Here is a 22,057-nt window from a genome sequence, read left to right on the forward strand (position 1 = left end):
CCTGTCTGTAGATTAAGTGTCTTCATAGAGGCAGCTGATGACTATAAGTGGTGTGAGGAGACCATAAAAAATACATATACATATATTAATTATTATTACTACATTTATTAAGTATCAAACTTGCTGTCAGAGCCTTACTCTACATAATTATCCGGTTACATTGCTTATTGTTATCACCATGTTTTATATATACCGGTACATATATTTTTTTAAATTAATATGAATCAAATAAAGATAATTCTAAAATTCATGTTTTACGTGTGTATTTTGCTGAAAGATTTCATTAAAAAGAATTTCAATCAAGAGGTGAACTCCGAATTTTGTGTATCATATGTTTTACTTTTATATTAGGTTATATAACAGAGGAAAAGATTCCTCTACGAAAAAAACAAAATAAAATAATATATAGGAAGAGTACTACAATTAAAATCTCATTCCTGTTCTGTTTGCTCGTTACATATGCTAACAACAAAAAAGTGATATGAGGATTCGTTTTTAGTTAGAAGAGAACCCAACTATTGTCTGAATTGTAAACGAATCAATAAATGTACTTTTATACAGAAATAACTTATTTACGGATAAAGCCTGAAAATCGAAAAATAGAACAATTCAAACCATGTTTTGGTTGAACAACTGTAACGAATTCATTTAAACTTCGGTCAAAATAACCTTGAAAAAGTTATAGAAGTAGAGTTTTGTTGTGAAACACGGAAATGAATAACAAAGGTTATTCATATCCGGCTTTACTACTCCCCTAGTTAATAAAAAGTCCACTTACACGTTATATTATTTAGATCGCTGTAAAATTACATTAACATACAACTCTCACATAACCTACATGCGCGCGTGCGCGCGCGCGCGTGTGTGTGTGTAGAAAGAGAAAGAGCAAAAGGAACGAGAGAAGCGAGAACTTTTCGTAATATTTCTTACTAATTATCACACATTGATATACGAATTTTAATCATTAAAAAATAAATAAATTGTGGTCAATAATGAATAACGCATTCAAAATTAAAAGTTATTTTATGAGCTCTAAGCTCTTTTTTAAGTAAATGAGACTTATGTCGTAATTCACTCTCAAAAGTTAATAAAATAGTCATTCATATTCAAGGCGTATTTTTACCAAAACAAACCGATATCAATGTTTTTACGTGAAATTCCTCTGATGATCCCATTGTTAGTTTCTCTAGATAGGTAATTTTAGCGGAAAAGTTTTAAAATTAAAAATTACTTTGTATACGTAAACGATTTTATATTTTTTTTATTATAATAACGAACACTGAGTTATTACAGAGTAATAATTCTGATTGATTTTAACGCCATTTTAATATTTAATGTATATATTTAAACAAAAATTCAAGAAACATTTTTAGAAACATTACGTAAAAATATAACACCTAATCCCGAATTCTAAAGAACCTTAGCTTACTCTGGGTTTCATTCTCTTCCCATCATTTCTCTGCATTCGTTTTTTTTATTTTTATCAAAATACAGGTCCCTTACCTTGTGTCCTACAAGCGGCTTAATCACACGAGCAGCGTTTTTTGAATGTATATTTATATTTTAAATCAATATAAAACAAAAAAAAATCTGAATAAAGAACTTTAAATAAAATAAAGCCACTTCAAACTAGCACAAAAAAGTAGCAATACTAATCTATTATTCAATTTTTAAGTTTCTACTTTTTAAGTCAAAATTAAGAATAGGTAGTCAACAACTGTTTTTAATTGGCGCTGACTTGTAAAAGTAGGAATTTACAGATCTTGTAGTTAATACGTATTATATTATTAGTTTAATTTTAAGCGAGGATTTTCAAAAACTACGCTTAAGTGGCTTTACTTTTTAATCTATTTATTACCAGCAGACCCAGCAATGCTTCGCTGCTGTTAGATTTGAGTATATATAGATTAAATGAACACAATTGCAAGTTTGATTAAGTATTAAAAAACTGAACATTACGGAATTTCACAAAATTTAATCTTTTCCTTTACCCAGTTTTCCTTTTCTCCCTTTTTTGTTTTTCTTTTTCCCCGTTTCCCTTTTTTTAATTTTTCCTTTTTTCCGCACGTAAATCGGTCCAGTAGGGCTTTAGCTTATAGCGGACACACATACGACATACCCTTTTATATATATAGAAGAAGAAAGTCTGTTTGTATATTTGTTTGTTTCTTAAATATCTCCACACCCGCGACACCTAGCGGGTACAGTTTTTGCAATTATTTTTCTTTTTACGTAACTAATATATATTCTGAATATGAGCCATATCGGGCCATAAAATACAATTTTTCGAAATATCTCGACCCCCAGCGCCACCTAGCTGGTCCAAACTAATTCAGAAACCTTCGCGGGCGTGCGCGCAGCAACTCACCAAAGTTTTATCACAATCGGATGAATGGTATAGGAACGCATACGGGACAAACAAACAAGCATTCATTTATATATATATAAGATTTAAGTGTTGGAAAATTTTGCTAATTATTCATCAATTTTATCCGTCTGTATATTGTTTTTCTTACAAGCCAGAGAGAAAAGGAGGTAACGGTGTTGTTTTCTTTAATTTAAAGATTCTCAGAACTCTTAATATTTTAATACAAATCACAAAATTAAAAAAAAATAAATAATATTAATAATAAAAGTAAATTTTAGCATAGAAAACAAACAGATAACCCGCCAAATTGGTTCATAATTCTCATAATACTGAATTGCAGTTTAAATGAAATAACAGACTTGACCGATTTTTAAATAGTTACACAACCTATGTACGAGTAGTATGACAACACCATATCAGAAATTTTGAATTTCGTTCTTCATTTCAAAAGATTATGAAAGTCCGAATTACCAAATCGTAATTACTCAATAGTCATCATAGTTTTGTAAGAAGTTTTAGTCCAGCCAAAAAAAGTATTTGCAATAATATTATAAATTATATTACTTTAAACTACATTCAAAAAGTATTAAATTTATAATTTTATAGGAAGCGGCAGGATGCCGGATGGTGCCTGGGTTTAGAGTCCTCCTGGCGGCTGTGACCGCCTCATGGCTCGTACTCAAGTTGACGTCAGCCGGATTCGCCTGCCTCAGCAATCCCTGTGTGTACGGAATTTGCATAGATGATCTTAACAGGTAATTTTTATTTAATGTTAGTTAAAAAAGTTACTTATAATCAAAGCGTGAAGTAAAGACATTAGTATTGGTTATTTAATTTTATTATTTTGATTAATATAAATTTTTCATGTCTGTGTTAAAATATTTAAAAGTTGTAATTTCAATAAGCTCTAAAATATATATATATATATATATATATACATACATACATATATATATATATATATATATATATATATATATATAAATGTATATATGTGTATATTGATTTATTTATTAATCGTGACTTAAACAAAGAACATTTCAAAAAAGGTATTATATTTTTTTTATTGATATGATGAAGTTTTTATTTGTTTTAGAGTAGTAATGGTAGTGCCTTCTAAGCTCAAAATTTTTAGAAATAGTCCATTAACAATTAAGACGGAAAATATTTTTATTTAAACAGCAGAAAACTATACATAAAATTAAGTACAATAACAATATAAATACTGTTTAAATAAAAAAGACATTAGAATTTTACTGCTATGCATTTACATTAAAAATTATACTTATAAATTTTGTTATACATAAGAACAAAAAACCCTGCTTTGAAGGCTTAAACATTAATAAAATAAAATCTTGAAATATGATTATAAAAAAAAAAAATGATTCAACAAATTAAAGAAAAATACTGTTAATGCCGTTCTGTATCTGTTGCAGAATAATATGACCCTTTAACTTAACCCTTAATTTAACCGTAAAATATACACTTCAAGTTTATTTAAATAATTTTACTACATTGAATTTCAATAAAAACACTTAGTTTGTTGAATTTTTAACGTTGTTATAAAGGTAAGTAGTTACTAAAATTAATCTCTAATGATCAATAAATTCATCATATTTTTATTATTATTACGAGTACCTAAGTACATCAAAAAGCGTTCAAAAGTTTGCTTTTATAATTCTTCCTTTTTTTTTTGAAGACTTAAGTTATCCATTCTATTTTTTACGGGAAACTTACTTTCACAGTAATTTCAATAGATATACTTTACTGTTAAAAGCAACGCTTTGATCGGCTTTAACACAGATACTCCACAAAGTTTGCACTAATAATAAATTTGGCTGCCGTTCATTTTTCGATTGAAATAAAAATTCTTTAAGAGGAGCATTAGGTTTACACGGTACAAACTCTTTAAATAAAAGAACACAGATTTTTTTTAATCTTTTTACTGACTGAAGCCGGACATCCGGACTGTTTAGAGGTATTTTTTATCCATTTAAAACTCAAAAAATATTTTAAAATTAGTCTTGCTTACAATCTAGACGCTTGAACGTCCATTTTCATTATTAAAAGTCAGTAGATATTGAAGAAAAAGTACATAAAATGGTGATTAAAAAAAAAATGAAAAAATGGAAGTAAAAAAACAATAATGAATATTAATTTTCCAAGAAACAATACTTACTGAAGAATATAAAACAAGTGCAGGATGTCCGAGCTGAAGGTATCCAAAAGTAATGACCTATATTTAGAAAACCAGTCGTCGTAATCTCTTAAATGTAGGCTCAATCGACAAGAAATATCTTCAAGATTAGTTCTGCATATTCTCAAGGTCAGCGGAATACGCTTGCGCAGGCAAACCGATTCAGAATACAGTTGCAGCCCATTTCATTGTCCATTACTGTTTAGGGGTTTTCAGTATCCCAAATTCGAATTGCGTCTGTTAACTTTCCCGCACTTATTAAAGGTTAGTTCATCACTAAATAACAAAGTATCAAGATAATTAGGATTGTATTCGTCAGGTGCATTACCTCTGCAGCAAAATAATTTCATAGAGGGGTATCATTTGATTTAATACGATGGAGTTGTAACTAGTAAGTTTGCAAATAGAGCCGCTTATGAAGAATGTCGTGAACAGTGGAACTAGGAATTTTCAGTTCGTTACTATCTCGCCTAATTTACGTTCCAGGACTGGCAGTGAATGCATCGCGTATATGATTTTGTCACTAACTGAAACGTTTGGATGATTTACGGTATGCAAAAACAAGCTTTCAGTCTCTCTTAAAGTCGTATCCCACTGACAAATAGACTTGGATGTAGAAAGTTCCATTCAGTTCATGCACGCCGTTGAACAAGCGCAACTGATTGAAACTCCACTAATCAAAGCATACACTCAACCTTCTGTTATAGGGCCTACATCTCTAGTGACTACAACAGCTCTGTGAGTCGATTTGCCTAAGAACGCGTATTCCGCCGACTTGTTAGTACACGGGATAAACCTTGGAGATATTTCCTGTCAGTTAAGCCTACGTTTAAGAGATTACGACCACTGGATTTTTAAATATAGTCCATTTATTTTCGGATACCTTCAGCCCGGACAGCCTGTATTTCTAACAGTGTTAAAATAATAAAGTAAAAAAATCAAACAGCCATGGTCGTTTTAGTCAATCCCCATCAAAAACAGAAAGTTAGCTTAAAACCGATTATTTTTCATTAATTTAAATTAGGAATAACTGAACTGGATAAAACATAAATTAGCCTACAGTTTTCTACAACCCATACAGTAGTCATGAAAAACTGATCGATCGGAGATGACTATGGAAAGTATTCCATGGTCATATGTTTACGGTCACTGTGATCACTCCGCTTAAATTATTGGACCAATCCCTTCAATCGGCGTATTATTTAAGGTTGTGAAAAAATTAGAAAGTATTAAAAGAACAAAAATGTTTTAGATAATTTGGTCAGCTCGTTGCTAATTATTCAGACTTTGACAAACATTAAATAGGTAAGATAAGTTATTTTATACTCCTCAGCATTCAGTACGGCAACATTCGCTATCACAAAATGTATCGAATAGAACGGTATGGAGTATATTTCAACATGATATTACTTAGTTTCACCCGGAAAAATTCAAATTTTCCAGGAATTATACTTAATGATTAGCGAGTCGCCTTGACTTTTGAATAAATTATGATTCATGTGAAAATGTTTAAGTGTTACACGGTTTAATTATGTCGAAAGAAGTTCATTAATTTACTTTAAATTTAAGGTATGTTAACAAACAATAATGTTGATAGCAGCCTTCCTAGTAATCTTACTTCATATATGAACAACAATATGAAAAGTTAAGTAAGAAGTGACAATAACTGTAATTATTGATTTTCATTTCTTTGAAGTAAACACGGGAGTACAGTAACAGATACAGCACAGTGGTGTGCTAATATATTCAAGAATACCTTCATAGTAGGAATACAAAGATTAAAGAAAAATGAACTTAAAATTCTAGCAAAATGGTGTTACATCGCATTCCATGGGGATATCTAAAGTTTTTAAGGAAAAATATTTTCTGGTCAGTTGATTTCTCAAAATTGAAATATTGGTTGGCTATCAGATCTCCAGAAACATCAATCATAAAAAAAATCAATTTTACAAAATCTAAACCATAAATTAAAGCAACATTCTAGTACCGTATTTATTGCTATCAGAAAATGCAAGAAATCCTGGTACTCCATCCAGAGGATCTACTTAAAATCCTTGAAGAATTTAAAATAGCTTCCAAGACAATAAATATTATCAAAGAAACGTTAACAAACACAAAATCAAAAGTGAAATTCTTAGGGAAACTTTCAGAACCATTAGAAATTAAAACTGGCTTAAGGCAAAGAATTAGACTGGAAACAATCCATCTACTTGCCTTACGCCTTCTCTTTAACTGTACGCTTGAAAAAGTTAAAAGAGAATGGGAGAAATGATTTAAAAACTTAAACGCAGACGAATACATAAAAAAGAGTACTACAACTAAATTGATAAATACAAACATTCTGGCCTTCGCAGATGATATTACAACTTTTACAAGAAATATAGACGAGGCTAAAATTAAAATTCAAAACCGAAGCGAATGTACAAGCAAAATTGTTCTTCAAATGTCTTATAAAAAAAAAACTTATTGGTATTCCAATGACAAAGAGAACACAACTCAACCCATAAAATTTCCGACAACAAAGAAATAAGTAGAGTTCAAAAATTTAAATGTTTGGGAGAAATCACGACACTGAATATAACTGAAAAATATGGGAGACGAATTTACGAAAAACGGAATTTGCAATAAAAACTCCTTGTCGTATAAATTGAGATACTATAAAACTGTAGTCCTACCAGAAGCACTGAATAGGGAAGAATGTCTGAAGTTTTTTTTTCAGAACAAGAAATAGCAGTACACAAAAGAATTTTAAGAAAAATTTATAAACCGTAATATGAAGATCTAATTTACAAATTGAAAAGGGAAAAAGAAATTCGTTTTCGTACAAAAAAAAAGGGGGCTTAATCCAGAAAATAAAAATACATTTTTATGGACATTTATGCAGAATGAACAACTAAAGATTGACAAAACAAATATTTAATTTCTACGTAAACAGATCCACAAAGACCATCTGGTTTAAAGAAATAGAAACAAATCTAAAAACGTTAACATTTCTAAAGATCTGCGTTAAGAAAGAGATCATTTTAGAAAAGTCATTCAAGAATCTAAGTTTCCAGAGAAATAAGGGTATAAACTTGAATAGATGAACCGAAGAAATGCGATAACAACAAAGCAAAAGAATGAAAACCTTTTGGGAATAGAAAAAGAAGATAAAACTATGCAAATGTGATCCGTAGTGGTCGATACGAAAAGAAAAAAAGATTAGAAGAATTGGATTATAGTATGAATTATCAATAACAGAAGGCATTTGTAAGTTATTTTTAAAAAAGTAAAGAAAATAAAATAAACCTCATTAATTATACTCGTAATTTTTCTCATTTCTCTTTGTTGGTCCTGTAATTTACATTAATAGGTAAAAAATGGTTAATTCTCTTATATATTCATATATGAATATAGAATATGGCCTATGTAAAATTTTAATAAAATATGAGACAATTACAACCTTCAAGAAATGAAAAATTAAATGTATTATTATTATATGTCAAAGGTTAATGAAAATGTTTTAATAGCACTATGAAGAAAGGTCAAATTTGAAAGCAATACTGTGATCAGGGATTGAATATATACAACGTCAATGGAGATTAGAAAATATTACATAAAATGTATTATCCTGCTGCAATACGGCTTCCATTCGTTATTGTATTATTCAGGCCTCTGTAGTAAAATAAATTGGCTATTTAAATTTTTTTTAATCAACTTATTTTGATTTTTTAATAAAACATAAAAAAAAGTTTAATGAACTCCTTTTGTACGAAATTACCTCAAATGTTTTTCCACTATGTGAATAAGTTTTAGAAAGTATATTAAAATCTAATTTAATACAGAGGTTTGGAAATGATTACTTGTGTTAATTAATTAATTAATGATATTTGTTTATTTCTTACAATAACACATTGTGATTTGAACCCAGAACCATCAAGATTTAATACAAATATGTTATTACTTCGCCTAATATCAGGTTACCGGCACTGTAATTGTGATACAATTCTTGCTTACCAATTTTTTTCTTTTTATCCGTGATCTTTTATAGAAGTGTAATCATATTTATTTAATAAATTTACTATTTCATAAACGTTTAAGAGTAAAACAGTTATGAAGTTAATTTCACCAAACCTAATATACGAGCGTATATTATACTAATTTCTCCAAAGTAAAATCATAAAATCATTCAATATATCACCAACATTCTGACAAAATCATACAATTTATTGAGTCAAAGTGAGTGAGCAAAGGTCACGCGATTCTACAGCAGGTGCGCTTTTGCACAAATCTTTCTCAACTACTGTAACGTAAATATAAAACGTTGCAATGCTCAGTTAAAGTACCACACGATAAACTCACTTAAAACCACTTCTTCATAAAATGGTTTGCTCAAAGACACATAGTTTGCACGCATTATATGCCACCTCATATAAACGTGGTCGGAATATATATGAAATGATTTAAACAATGTGACACAGTACTGCCCTACATTTTACTGTAAAATTTACTTAAATATATGATGATCTTTTTTCTCTACAAAATATATAAATGACTTTGCACCTAAGTAGGAAGCTAACATCTAAAATGGTCATAAATCATTAATGCAAAAATAAACGCCATTTTAGCGAGAACATAATGTTGCATTCTAAGTATGTAATATTGTACACGAATGTTCTCGTATGTTTTAAATTTATATGCCATCGTTACATTCACAAATAGATGCACAGGAAAAATTTCCGTTTAGCATAAAAAGTTTAGTTTATTTCATAATAGCATTTCTTTAAAAAATATACAAATGTATAAATAATAACAACTCAGATCGTAATAGACACAAATGTATTTAACATTATAGACTTTCGTGTGTGTGTGTGTGTGTGCACAGTAATGTTCAGTGCATGCGCGCAGAACATTACTGTGCTGTCACTCGAAACTAAACTTATTTTAGAGTCGTTTTACTGATAGAAAAAACTGCAAAATAATTTTAATTTCAAACAAGTATATTCAGTTAAAACTTACAGGAAACACAAATAAATTCCAAAAAAAATTTCTGAGGTAGGCGTTTCTGTTGATTCTACCGAACGAAAAAGCAGTTTGTTGGAAAAAAAAACATCTGTTTATAGAAACCGTTATGAAAAAACAAGGTGAATTATTGTTTTATTCATGACTCAGTTTTCCATTACATAGCTAAACTGTTGTTTTTTGCTTTTAAAAGCAACAGTTCATTTTAATATTTTTTCGACGCGCTGGCAGTAGGATGTTGCGGTTGACACCAACGAATACCATATATCATTTTATCAGTAGATTTGATAGTTTCATGACCCTTTTATTCTGCGCTTTAATAGGTACTTGTCGGTTAGTAGTAACTTGTCGGTACTTGTCGGAGGCTAAACAGGAAAAAAGAAAGAAGGTTATGTTGATATTACCCACCGGATTGGTCTAGTGGTGAACGCGTCTTCGCAAACCAGCTGATTTGGAAATGGAGACTTCCAACGTTCAAATCCTAGTAAAGGCAGTTACTTTTATACGAATTTGAATACTAGATCGTGGATACCGTGTTCTTTGGTGGTTGGATTTTAATTAACCACACATCTCAGAGATGGTCAACCTGAGACTGTACAAGACTGCACTTCACTTACACTCATACATATCATCCTCTGAAGTAATACATGACGGTGATTCCCCGAGGCTAAACAGGAAAAAAAACGTTATGTTGATATCGTGTCAGATGGGATGCTAACTGAGTACTACCCATTAATACTGAATAAGATTTGTTTGGTTTTTGAAACTGTTCGATCTCAGCTCACACCGTACATACGAGTAATACTGATAAAACAACAGTTTGCTGGGCAAATGACTTGATCTCAGTAAACGGCGAACAGTTTATTCATTTCATACGTTTCCTTAAACTTAACGTTAGAGTGAGCTAACAGCTCTGTTTGGTGATTCAGTGCGTTTGCTACGCAGTATTACTATTGGGCGGAAAAACCAGTTTGGATTGAATGAAAGAACAGTCGTTTTTTTTTTTCTGAGAAACACCAGATAGTTTAATCTTGATATTTTCCAACACATCACTACTTTTAGTTGACAATGATGCGAAAACTGTTCAATCATGACAGATTAATTGCCTGTCTTCACGTAGTTGACTGCATACAAATCTTTTCTGCATTTGAATCCAAACACTACGCTAAAAAAATCCATCTCTTTTCTGTTTTTTATTCCGCTCAAAATAACCTACTTTTTTAAATTGATAAATTCAACTTCCGAAACTGACTGCTTTAATTTTTTTATAATTTGACGCTGATCATTGTATTTTGGCAGTTTTTATTTTAGGTTTTATTTATTTAGGTATTATTTATTTTAGGTTTTATTTTCAGCGGTTTTACATGTTGAGCGATAATTTAACATAAAAAGTGAGTGGCGTTTGCATTGTATGTTCAGTAAAGAAACTGTCATCATGCATGATCTATCATGAGATAGTCAAGTTAGCGCATGATGGAACAAAATAATCATAAAATGATACGGTAGGGACTTTGAGTATTCAATGAGTTAGATTGCTTTAGATATCAACATGCGGAAGAAACCACAAATAAGCTGTTGGTTTGTGCGCTAATGCACTTCATATAAATAATATCTTCATAATAACTGGCTAGAAACCTCTTAAATATTTGAAAGGTAATTTCAGATCATGGAGAACAATTATCTCTGTAAACTAACGTGTGTGTATATATATATATTGTATTTAACTATGTCATACAGCTCATTGTTCTTATTCTTACCAGTTATTCTTCTCTTGCCATTATTTTTATACAAAATTCTAAGTGCAATCCGTCATTTTATAACGATTTTACTTACTTTGTTACGAAAAAATTCAGAAAACTATGTAATAAATCTGTAATGTACTAACTAAACAACCCATTCTTCAAAATGTTCCTATTCCTTCATCAAATCAACATTCTGTTTACGTTAATAGATAGAGTATAATTTACTTCTTAGTGTAACGTACTGTGACTATCATCTTTATCCAAAATATCAAAATCATTTTCTACACTTTTTTTGTAATAAGTTTATTTAGAATATCTTTAACATTTGATAAATTCTTCTTTTTGTGTCTAAATATTTAGGTACTCAGAATTTTTTTTTAAACAATCCGTTAGTTTTTATTACATATAATATATTTTTCCTAATAGCTTATTATTTTTATACACATCTCAACAACTACTTCTTTTATTTATTTGTTTATAGCCAACAACAAAATACACTAAAATATAAAATACAAATATTCGATGCAATACAAACATGATACATTTTTTTAAATATGTTAATTAAATTAGAAGAATTAATTATTTTACAAATTTATATAAAGAAATTATTAATAAAAATATTAATTAATAATTTAACAAAATACATTAAAATACGAAATACAAAAAAAAAACATTGAATACATTATAGATTTTTAAAAGAAATACAGTAAAAGTTAACTCAATTAAACTAACAAAAATAATATTATTTTACAAATATATTTAACATACATTATTATTCTGGATTCACCGGCAAAAGGTACAAGATCTTGTTTGCTAGTGAGGGCATTCATTTAACTATAGTAACAGAACAGCCCTTAAGACGATACAATAAAAAAGAAACGTTGAAAATGCAATCCTTAGTTCATAAGCACATCAAAATTATAACAGTTAATTGCAATTTTAGTAATAATTAAAAATGATATGCCTTGACAAAAAACCACGATGTAAATTAGTTAAAAATATTTAATAAAATAAACTAACTGCATTAAAGAAAAAAATATTTTTAATCCCTGTCGTTAATTCTTTGTTGGTTTTATATATATATATATATATTTTATACCAGTATTTATTTTTATTTACAATCAGTTGCAATTAACCGGATATTCATAAGGAAATTTAATTACGATAAACAAATGACATGCACAGAGACTTCTTCATTGAAATCTCTCAAGAATTATAAATGCATACTCATGTACGCATATGTACACAAATTTTACAAAGGACACTCAAATATATAATAAATGTAAGCAATTAACTGCACTGATGAGTTCAAAGAACAACACTGATCAAGTCCATAACATTAAAAGAAAATAAAGAAAACACCAAAAAGTATATCTTACAGTTACACAAAGAACCACAAAAAACGACGAAGAAAATGTCGTTTTCTAAACAAAGAAATATCAGAAAGGAAAAATAAATAAATAGCTAAAGTTAAAAAAATAAAAAATGATCAAACAAAACGGCTAAAAAGAACGAGATATTTTGAAAAAGAGTAATGTCCCAACATAGTGGATTCATCCAAATCTCGAAGAATCTTATAAATCCAATACATGCAGCCTCTTTAACCGCCGAACTTCCTCCCAATTATCCAAGAGATCAACTCAAGCTAGCTTTTCATACGACTGTTCAGTCTTATTTTTTATTTGATACCGAATTGTTGTATCTCCTCCCGAAACTCAGCATTTCCAGATAACTATGTTTCTCAGTGTTTCTGTAAATCACGGCATCTCTGTTTTAGTTCTCAATAACGTATTCTGAAATTGCTGAATAATGCCAATGTTACTCTCACTTGTAGTACCCCACAACTAGATTCTGTAAAACCAAATAGGTTTCAGGATTGTTGTATACACCAGCTACTTTCGGTAATGATAATTGCGACCCCCTCCCTTGCAACCAATATAACTCCTTGAATTTAACGTTAAGTTTTTTCCGTTTCTTCCTGATATGAGTCCTCCACGTCAGACGGCGATCCAGGTTCAGACCTAAGTGTCGCATGCTGTTAGAATGCGGGATGAAAACGCCATTCACTCGAAGGCAGTCATCCCTCCTCATCACAAAAATAACGATAAAGAGCTTACTTCTTATCATTACTTTTCATAGAAACTAGAGGGCAAAGTTTAGACTTTGCCAGATTTATCTTCATCTTCCATTTAGAAAGCCAATGATTAATTAGAGTAGGTCAGTAGGCCAGACATCTAGAAAAACAGCCAAACAATTCATCTTCTCTTCTACACAATTGCTGATAACATTCACAATCCGGTGTGTGTGTCTTTGATCGCCGATTGACCACTTGATGGTCCGGAATAACACAACATCCCTTCCCCAGAATCGGCCATAGTCTCCGAAGAAGTAGTCTGAAATAACTTCAATAGAATTGGCAATAGGCTTATATAATTATGGTTTACCCTGTTTTCCGACCATTATCATTTGACACCTTCCATCAGGAAATATGTAATCAAAAGATGCCGTTAAAAAGATGTATCGGATGGCTTTGAATAGAAACATAAACAGTATTTTGTTAGTTATCAAGTCATACCAAAGAGCTTTCTTTGAATTCCGTCCTCTCCTGATAACTTGTAGAACCTCTGCTAACGAAAAGGGTTTTACTGGAAGACTAGGGCTACTCAGGTTTTAAATTATTTGATAACTTGAGCTTCAAAAAATTTATTTGGTGCAAGGTTCATCAGTCGTATATTAAATAAATCAAAACGATAAAATTTTTAAGGTTTCGGCGAGAGTTTGTCGTGAATTGAAAACTCCAAATATCGAAAATCAAAATTCAACAATTTATTTATTTATAGTTCTTCAAAAAGACATTGTCCGAAACAAAAATGTACAGATATGTATGAAAGGCGGGAAAATAATTGTTATCTCACTTATATTCAACAACTTATTTATGTAATTAATAAATTGTGGAATTTTGATTTTTGATGTTTTCAATTGACGGCAAACTCTCGCCGAAACCTTAACAATTATTTTATTTTCTGTTCAGTCGTTAAATTCTGTGAAATATTACACGATTTATCAAGTCTAGTCAGTAACTAGTAATTTATTAATAATAAGTTTCTTCTTATTTTTAAGAAAAAACAACTTCAAAATTCTCATCAAATAAAGCACTCGATCTTCATGAATGAAAATCTTTTTCTTTTCACTCAGTAAACATGAAATTAATACTGATCTAGTTCATATCAGTCAGTTTTTCTAATCGATATCTAGTCATCAATTAGTATTTGAGTTTTTATTTTCATTGATTTGAGCAATTGCAATAATAATGTGAAAACGGTTTAGCATTATTAAAAGAAATGTTTTAATAGTGTTGACACAAAATTTTCAAGAAATGCAGTTTTCAAAACGGTAAAAAAGTTGAATATTAATTCTAAATAAATATAAAGCAATGAATAAATAAATAAATATATATATATACACATGTGTATTTATATGTAATGTATTAATATACATATAAATATTCATTTATACTATGTACAATTTTTCGAAATATCAGACCCCCAACGCCATCAAATAGTTCTAATTGTAGAATAAAAATTTAACCAATTTATTTCAGTTTTATTTATTACTTTTTTAATAAATCTAGTATCATCTCTTGTAAATTAATATTTATTTATTTTTTTTTTAATGAAGTGATGGGGCTTAAAATAATTGTTTCATCTTCAGTAGTTTCATTTAAATAAGAGTGTTTACTATTAAAACAAGCTGTAATATATTTTCTTTTAAATTTTAGCATTTGTACGCTACCTAGTACTATCAACACTGCTATCTAGCGGCGCGATTCATAAACGGGTTAGGAGAAAAAAATCAGGGTTAGAAGAACGAAAATTTCGCATTTTCAAATTAAAAAACGTGAAATTACGAAGATTATCGCATATTTATCGAAAAACCCTACATTCATTTAAGAACATCTATTTCTGCGATGATATGTAGCTTTATTTCATCAAAATTATTATTTTTTTTATATTTTAAACAATTTTAAAATTTCGATTTGCGAGTTGGTCAGCGTATAGTATTTCAGTGAGGACAAACTCTCGCCGGCGTCATTCATCGAACGACTTGATAGTCTCCGTATAATGGTCAAATTACAATGATACTCTTCCTATTTCCTAATTGTATAATTTCTTTGTAAGTAAATATAATAATTGGCTCTTAATTTAAATTGTCATGTATTACATTGAATGTGCCTCATTTGGCTTTTAATGTATAACTGTCTTACAGTCACAGCGTCAAATTCCAAAAATATTTTATTTGCTTGAACAGATTCTATGCTTATTTAATATATTTTCGACTATTACTTTTTGCATAATAAAATAAAGTGCTCATGTGAGAATCAAAATTTCATCACAAACTGATACACTGTATCGTAATGTTGATTGAACAAAACACAAGATATTAATTTTATTTCATTTATTTTACGAATTCATTTTAGTTTACAGAAAAAGTAAGAGATAAAGTTCAGTTTTTAACAAATAAACTAACTAAATTTTATTACAATTTATATATCATTTACAGGTTTATAAATATTATGAAGTAATAGTTTAAATGTATATTGAAAGACATAATTTTAATAAAATTAATAAATTATAAACTTATTTTAATAGTTTAACTATAAACAATTTAAATAAATGTAACATTTGCATTAATATAAAAATTTAAATACTTATTTGAAATTTGATTGTCTATGCAACTGACAAATTATAGTACAGGTAATAAAATATTCTTAAAAAGATAATACTAACTTCAAGAATCTAATAGTTTTTTACTTTCAATTAATTGAAGATGGTTTAATTATTATCACCATTTTTAGTTTCTTAATTTGGTTCTTTCTTCAAAAAGCTAAAAATATAAAGAAATGAAAATGTTTTTTTTTTCCTTTTGTAGAGACTTAAATTTTTTTTTTCTAATTTTACTTTATTTAATATTTTGTTATTACTATATTTAAAGTATTAATAGGCCTAGAAAAATGCAAATCTTATGAAAAAACTGTTCATAAGGAAGCAGAAGTCTCAATAAGTGTTTTTTTCTTACACCATAGATTGCTTTCTTTCTTTTAATCTTTTGTTTTCTTTAATGGTTAATGAATAATAATCTTTTTAGATGTCTGATTATTAGAAAAATAATAGTGTAGGTCAATTTTATAAAATGAATCTTATCATGAAAGAAAAAGTATATACATTCTTAGAGCCCAACAGTTGTTCATTACCTAATATTTTATTGTGAAAAAATTCCCATGATCTTAGATGAATCTATGAATTGAAAAATGCATAACTATGGTAAGAAAATTGTATTTAGAAGTACCAATTACTTATACAAGAACATCTGGTTTCTTATATATATAGTCCTACCTTTAAAATGGATATAGATTTGGCTGGCTTCTGGCCATAGCTTTTTTTATTTGTGCTATGTAACACCACCAAGCTCATCATATGTACTCATCTATAGACATAATTCTAGCCCTTTCAATTCATTCTATTGAACTTGAGGCAAATTTTATCTGTTTCAGGAATTAAGTAAATAAAAAATATTTTCTTTTGCATTTTGTTTTTTTTCAGCCAAACTAGAATTAAAAGGTTTTTCATAATTTTTATTTATTATATATAAATAAAACATCATTCTGTAACTTTAATATTGAACACAACTATATGTTATCATATTTACCAAATTTGTAGACCTAAAATCATTAATCTAAAAGAGCACAATTATTTTTCAATAATTAATCTTTTTTTTTCACAGCACATACACCTGTTACTGCATTGATGGTTATACAGGAATACACTGCCAAACAAACTGGGATGAGTGTTGGTCTTCACCTTGTCTCAATGGGGGTACATGCCATGATGGCATTGCAGCTTTCAATTGTTCCTGCCCTCCAGGCTTCCTTGGTAATCAATCAAATTCAAATAGAATTCTTTTAAAATTTTATACTTATAAATTTACTTTAGTAAAAAATTAACTTATTACAATTTAAGTCATATATGTATAATATTTTAACTATAAACTAGCAGACCTGGCAATGCCTCACTTTTGCTAGATTTGAGCATATATGTAGATTAAATGAATACAATTAAAAGTTTGATAAAACATTAACAAAATGAACATTACATAACTTCACAAAATTTAACCTTTCCCCTTTACCCTTTCTCCCTTTTCCCCTTTTCTTTTTCCTTATTCCCATTTTCATTTTTGTCATTTTCCCTTTTCCTCCCCCTTTCCTTTCCCTTATTTCCCTTCTCCCATTCCTATTTTCCCCTTTTCTTTCCCTTTTCCATTTCCCGTTTTTCCTTTTCCTCTTTAAAATTCTCCTCTTCTTCCCTTTTACCTTTTTTGATTTTTTCTTTTTTTCTGATTTTTCCCTATTTCCCTTCTCTGATTTTTCCCTTTTTCCCCGTGCATAAATCAGTCTACTACTTTTTTAGTCTACAGCAGACATACATATTGGAAACATTGAAATGGAAATGTAAAATATTTAGTATAGCGTGTGTTGCTTTTATGTCCAATAGGTAGTGCTGTTTTTAAAAAAAAGCATGTTTTTACCTGTCACAGGTCTGACATCTTAGGTATATATAGTAAGTATATAAAAAAATGCACGTATTCAAATGCAATATTGTGTCAAAATTTCAAAGCAATCGGTGAAGAACTTTCAGATTTAAAATTTTGAACAAACACTTACATTTTTATTTATATAGATTAATATATTATTTTTTTGCTTTATCAGAAGCATTTCAGAAAATCTCCTGTGCTTACTTTTAATTAAGAATTTTATTTCCATGTTATGTTGGATTGATAAACTTGTTATTTTTTATGAGATATATTTTACTTATTTTAATAATAAACTAGTTTTCATAAAAAAAAAAAAAAAAAAAAAAACAGTGAAGATTTTAAATTATTTCCCAAAGTTGGTAAGTAGCTTATTTCTTAAGAAAACATTTGCCATTCTTTGCTTGTACTTTTTTATATTAGCATTAAGTGCTATCAGCTATCAACATTAGTCAATGTATACAAAAAAACCTCTAAAACTGATCGCTTAATTTCAGTCTTCCAATGAAACCAGTTTATCAAATGTAACATACTTTACTGTAATTTTTTTTCAAATAATTATTTTTGCAACAACCAAATTTTAAATCTTTGGTAAATTTATTTTTCATGCATCTACATTGGCTGTAGATGCGTATGTATGTGTGTATACATAAATATACATACATCAGTAATAGTGCAATAATGACAATGTAGCAATAATTACAGTGTGTATTGTAATACACTGAGGTTTAAATCAGTTCTAATAGTGCAACAGCAATATTGATATAATTATGTTTAAAATTCTCTAATTGGTAAGACCAAAATTAGATGTTTAGATGAGATTCAGGAAGCATTAGGAAATCTGCTATGTCAGAAGTTAACATGGAGCATCAGATACAGTCGTGTGTAAGACAAATCACAAGTACCGGATTGGAGTTTTAGCATACCTAAAATGAGCATTCAAAGTATGCTTCATAAGCATTTGAAACTACACAATATTTGAATCACAAATTTAGCTATAACGTAAAATCATGATGGGCCACCATCCCAAGCAAGTTGAATTCACTGAATACTTGTTCCATAAACATGTGATGATGATAGTTTCCAAGTAAGCACTATGGTTAGTAATAAGGTAACTTTCTATATAAATTGTTTTGACAACTATACAACTGTAAAATTTGTCGGTGATTCTTTCAATTAAACAAAATATATAATGTGAAGTAATGCAAAATTCTGTTGTGAGTCCATTTATATTCTTTAAGAAAAAGAATTACACCCTACGGTTATTATCCAAAAGCCTTTTTTTTTATCTTAGCTATACTGAAAGGGTCAAAAAATTATAAAATTAGTTTTAAAATTATACTTTTAAAAACAGGTAAAATTATAATTTTTTCTGTAAAATTTTAGTATAAAATTAAATTATATATTATTTAGTCGTGAAATCACAACTCCTTCTTTTGATAACTCTGTTCTTGAATTACATCTTTTTATACTTCAAGGTGATGAACATATTACCATCAATGATGATCTGAATACCTGGAACCAATAAACTCTAACTATACGCAGTTAATTTCTTCCATGGCACGTTTTAAATTTTAATATGTCTATAGACAATATCTATTTTCACAAGTGACGTTTTTCATTAGTTATATTCTAAGAGTAGAGTTCAAAACTATAAAAAATAGATTTTTATAATTATATCTATGTAAAATATTACTGTCAAAAGCAATTATACCAAAATACTGACACATTAATTCTACAAGTAACTTGCTATATATATATTTTTTTTTTTATGACAGAAAGCAGAATATCAATAAAAACTGAATGACTTTTATTTATATTTGCATAAAATGTTCTGAGGTAAATATATTAATGAAAGAAAAAAGGAATACACATATTATTCTGTTAAGTAAGAAGAACTAGCTGTATTTTATTATGTATCTTACTGAAGGATAAAAATAATGTAATAATTTGTATTGTTTTTATTCTATTTTTAATCTAGGTGATTTATGTGAAGAGAATGTTGATGAATGTAGTTCTAATCCATGCCTCAACAATGCTACCTGTCTTGATGTGGCTAATGGTTACACTTGCCTGTGCCTTCCTGGATATTCAGGTAGCATATATAAATAACTACTTTATAAAATATTTCATTATTTTAAGGCCGTCTTGTTTTTGTCTTAATTGAAAGTTGATGATTATGAGGTAATTTTTTTACTTAATTATACACAGAAATATTTTCATAGTTAATAAATATTCTTTAAATTAAACTGATCCAGGCCTTGATTTCTACTAAAATATTTTAATATGATATATAATTATAATATAATGGAAGCTAGACTGTCAAAAGTTCAAGAACTAAATCTAAAAAAAGCTATTTTAAAAGGTTTACTTTGCATCAACAGTTCATACTTGGTTTTACCCTCAGAATACAACATAAATTTAAAAAGAGATTAAACAAATTTTTTAAATAGGTTTTCAAACTAAGAATGGTTGTTACTTGATAACTGTAACTTGTATCACTTTCAAAATGCAATTATTTCTATATTAAGAGTAGAATTTGTTCTTAGATTATTTTCAGAAGCCATTTAAAACTGGTTTACTAGAAAATATGTACATGTATTTTTTCTTTCAGCAACTGATTGTTTATATTTAAAAAGAAATATAATCTTTTCAACACATGTTATTAGATAAACAATATAAATAGATGAAGGGAAGGTAGACTGAACCAAAATCTCTAAAGTGTCAACAATTGTAATATTTTATTTAATTCTATCTCTACTGTAGCTTTTGGTTTATGTTGTATAGAAATATAAATTTAAGTGTAAGAAAAATTACTTATACCAGTAAAACTCTTTTTTACTACACTTTTATTTTTCAATAACAAACAGATTTAATCACTTCATCATGGGACTTTTTTCAAGTTAGCCGTAGTATTCATTACATTTAAAATACAATAACGGACAAGATAACATACAATTAGATAAATTAGATTAGATTAGTTAAATAATTTACTTAACATTTAAAATATGAAAATTGCATACGTTTGAAGTAACGTATACGGCAAAAAATGTTAAAGATATATTTAAAAATACTGATGGATTCAGACAAGAATTATTATAATATTAAACTGTTTACTATATAGTTGTATTATTCCCCAAGTCCAGTTCTGTTACAAATTTTCTAATACTTAAGCATTATACATTTTTTCATAATTCACTTTATCTTTATGGTATAACTTCTGTTCCTTTACTTCCATTTTTTTTCAATTTCTATACAGCCATGGTCTGTTTCTTAAATATTTTCTGTAAGATTTGTTAGATATTTTTAAAAAATAATCATTGCTTCAGTCATTAGGTCAGTCATTGCAATTCAGTTAATCAGGTTTTGTTAATGTTACTTTTGTAGGTTTTTTGTTATAGTTGATAATCTACCTTAAGTTCTTATCGCAGAATTCTATTTAAAAATATATTAAATTAGAACTGCCTATAGCAGAACTCACTGAAACATTATTCATAACATAAACCTCACAATCCAACTTTGCTGATCACATCACTGGTAACAATTGGAGATTTTACATAAAGTGGTTTAAATATATATTAAATAAATGTGAAAAGTTATAAAATAGGATGAAACAGAATAAGAACCAAAGGATAAAGAACAGAATGTTAAAATTTATAAGCACACACCTGTATTATTATTTTCATTTTATGTTATTCTCACAATCTTAACAAACAATTCCAGTACAAATCAGACATTATTTTTGTTGAAGGGCATAGTAAAACAAAATATCTCATGGAAACTGTTCATCCAAAGAACTTTTGCTGCATTACCAGTATCTTCTTCAGTGAAGCTGCTGGTGCTACCAGTAATCAGTAACCATTGCAGATGGTGCTTCACAATTAACTCCAGAAGATTTTTTAAATAAGATAATTTAAAAAATAAAAATAAAAACCAACTTAAAAAATTATACTACTAAAAAGTTACAAATAATTATATTTTCATTTATTAACTAAATTAAAAGTATTTACAAGAAATAATTGATTTGAAGTCAGTGCCAGCCAACACAAGTTAAACATAAAGTTCGTACCTCAACCGACCAGTAGGTGGCTAAATGGATTCCCACATGTAAAATGAGACGTCTCAAAATCATACCTCATCTTCAGTTTGTAAATGCATACATAC

General features: G+C 28.6%; 1 protein-coding gene across 1 annotated transcript in view; it reads left to right on the forward strand.

The window, feature by feature from the left end:
- Nucleotides 1–2,992: 2,992 nt before the first annotated feature.
- Nucleotides 2,993–22,057, forward strand: part of eys (eyes shut) — a 96,271-nt gene continuing 77,206 nt past the window's right edge. The window contains exons 1-3 of the mRNA XM_075357709.1: nt 2,993–3,123; nt 17,090–17,238; nt 19,875–19,988. Coding sequence (XP_075213824.1) covers nt 2,993–3,123; nt 17,090–17,238; nt 19,875–19,988 — 394 coding nt within the window. The remainder of the gene's footprint in view (nt 3,124–17,089; nt 17,239–19,874; nt 19,989–22,057) is intronic.

Source organism: Lycorma delicatula, chromosome 2 (assembly GCF_047948215.1).
Source record: "Lycorma delicatula isolate Av1 chromosome 2, ASM4794821v1, whole genome shotgun sequence".
Classification (NCBI taxonomy): Eukaryota; Metazoa; Arthropoda; class Insecta; order Hemiptera; family Fulgoridae; genus Lycorma; species Lycorma delicatula.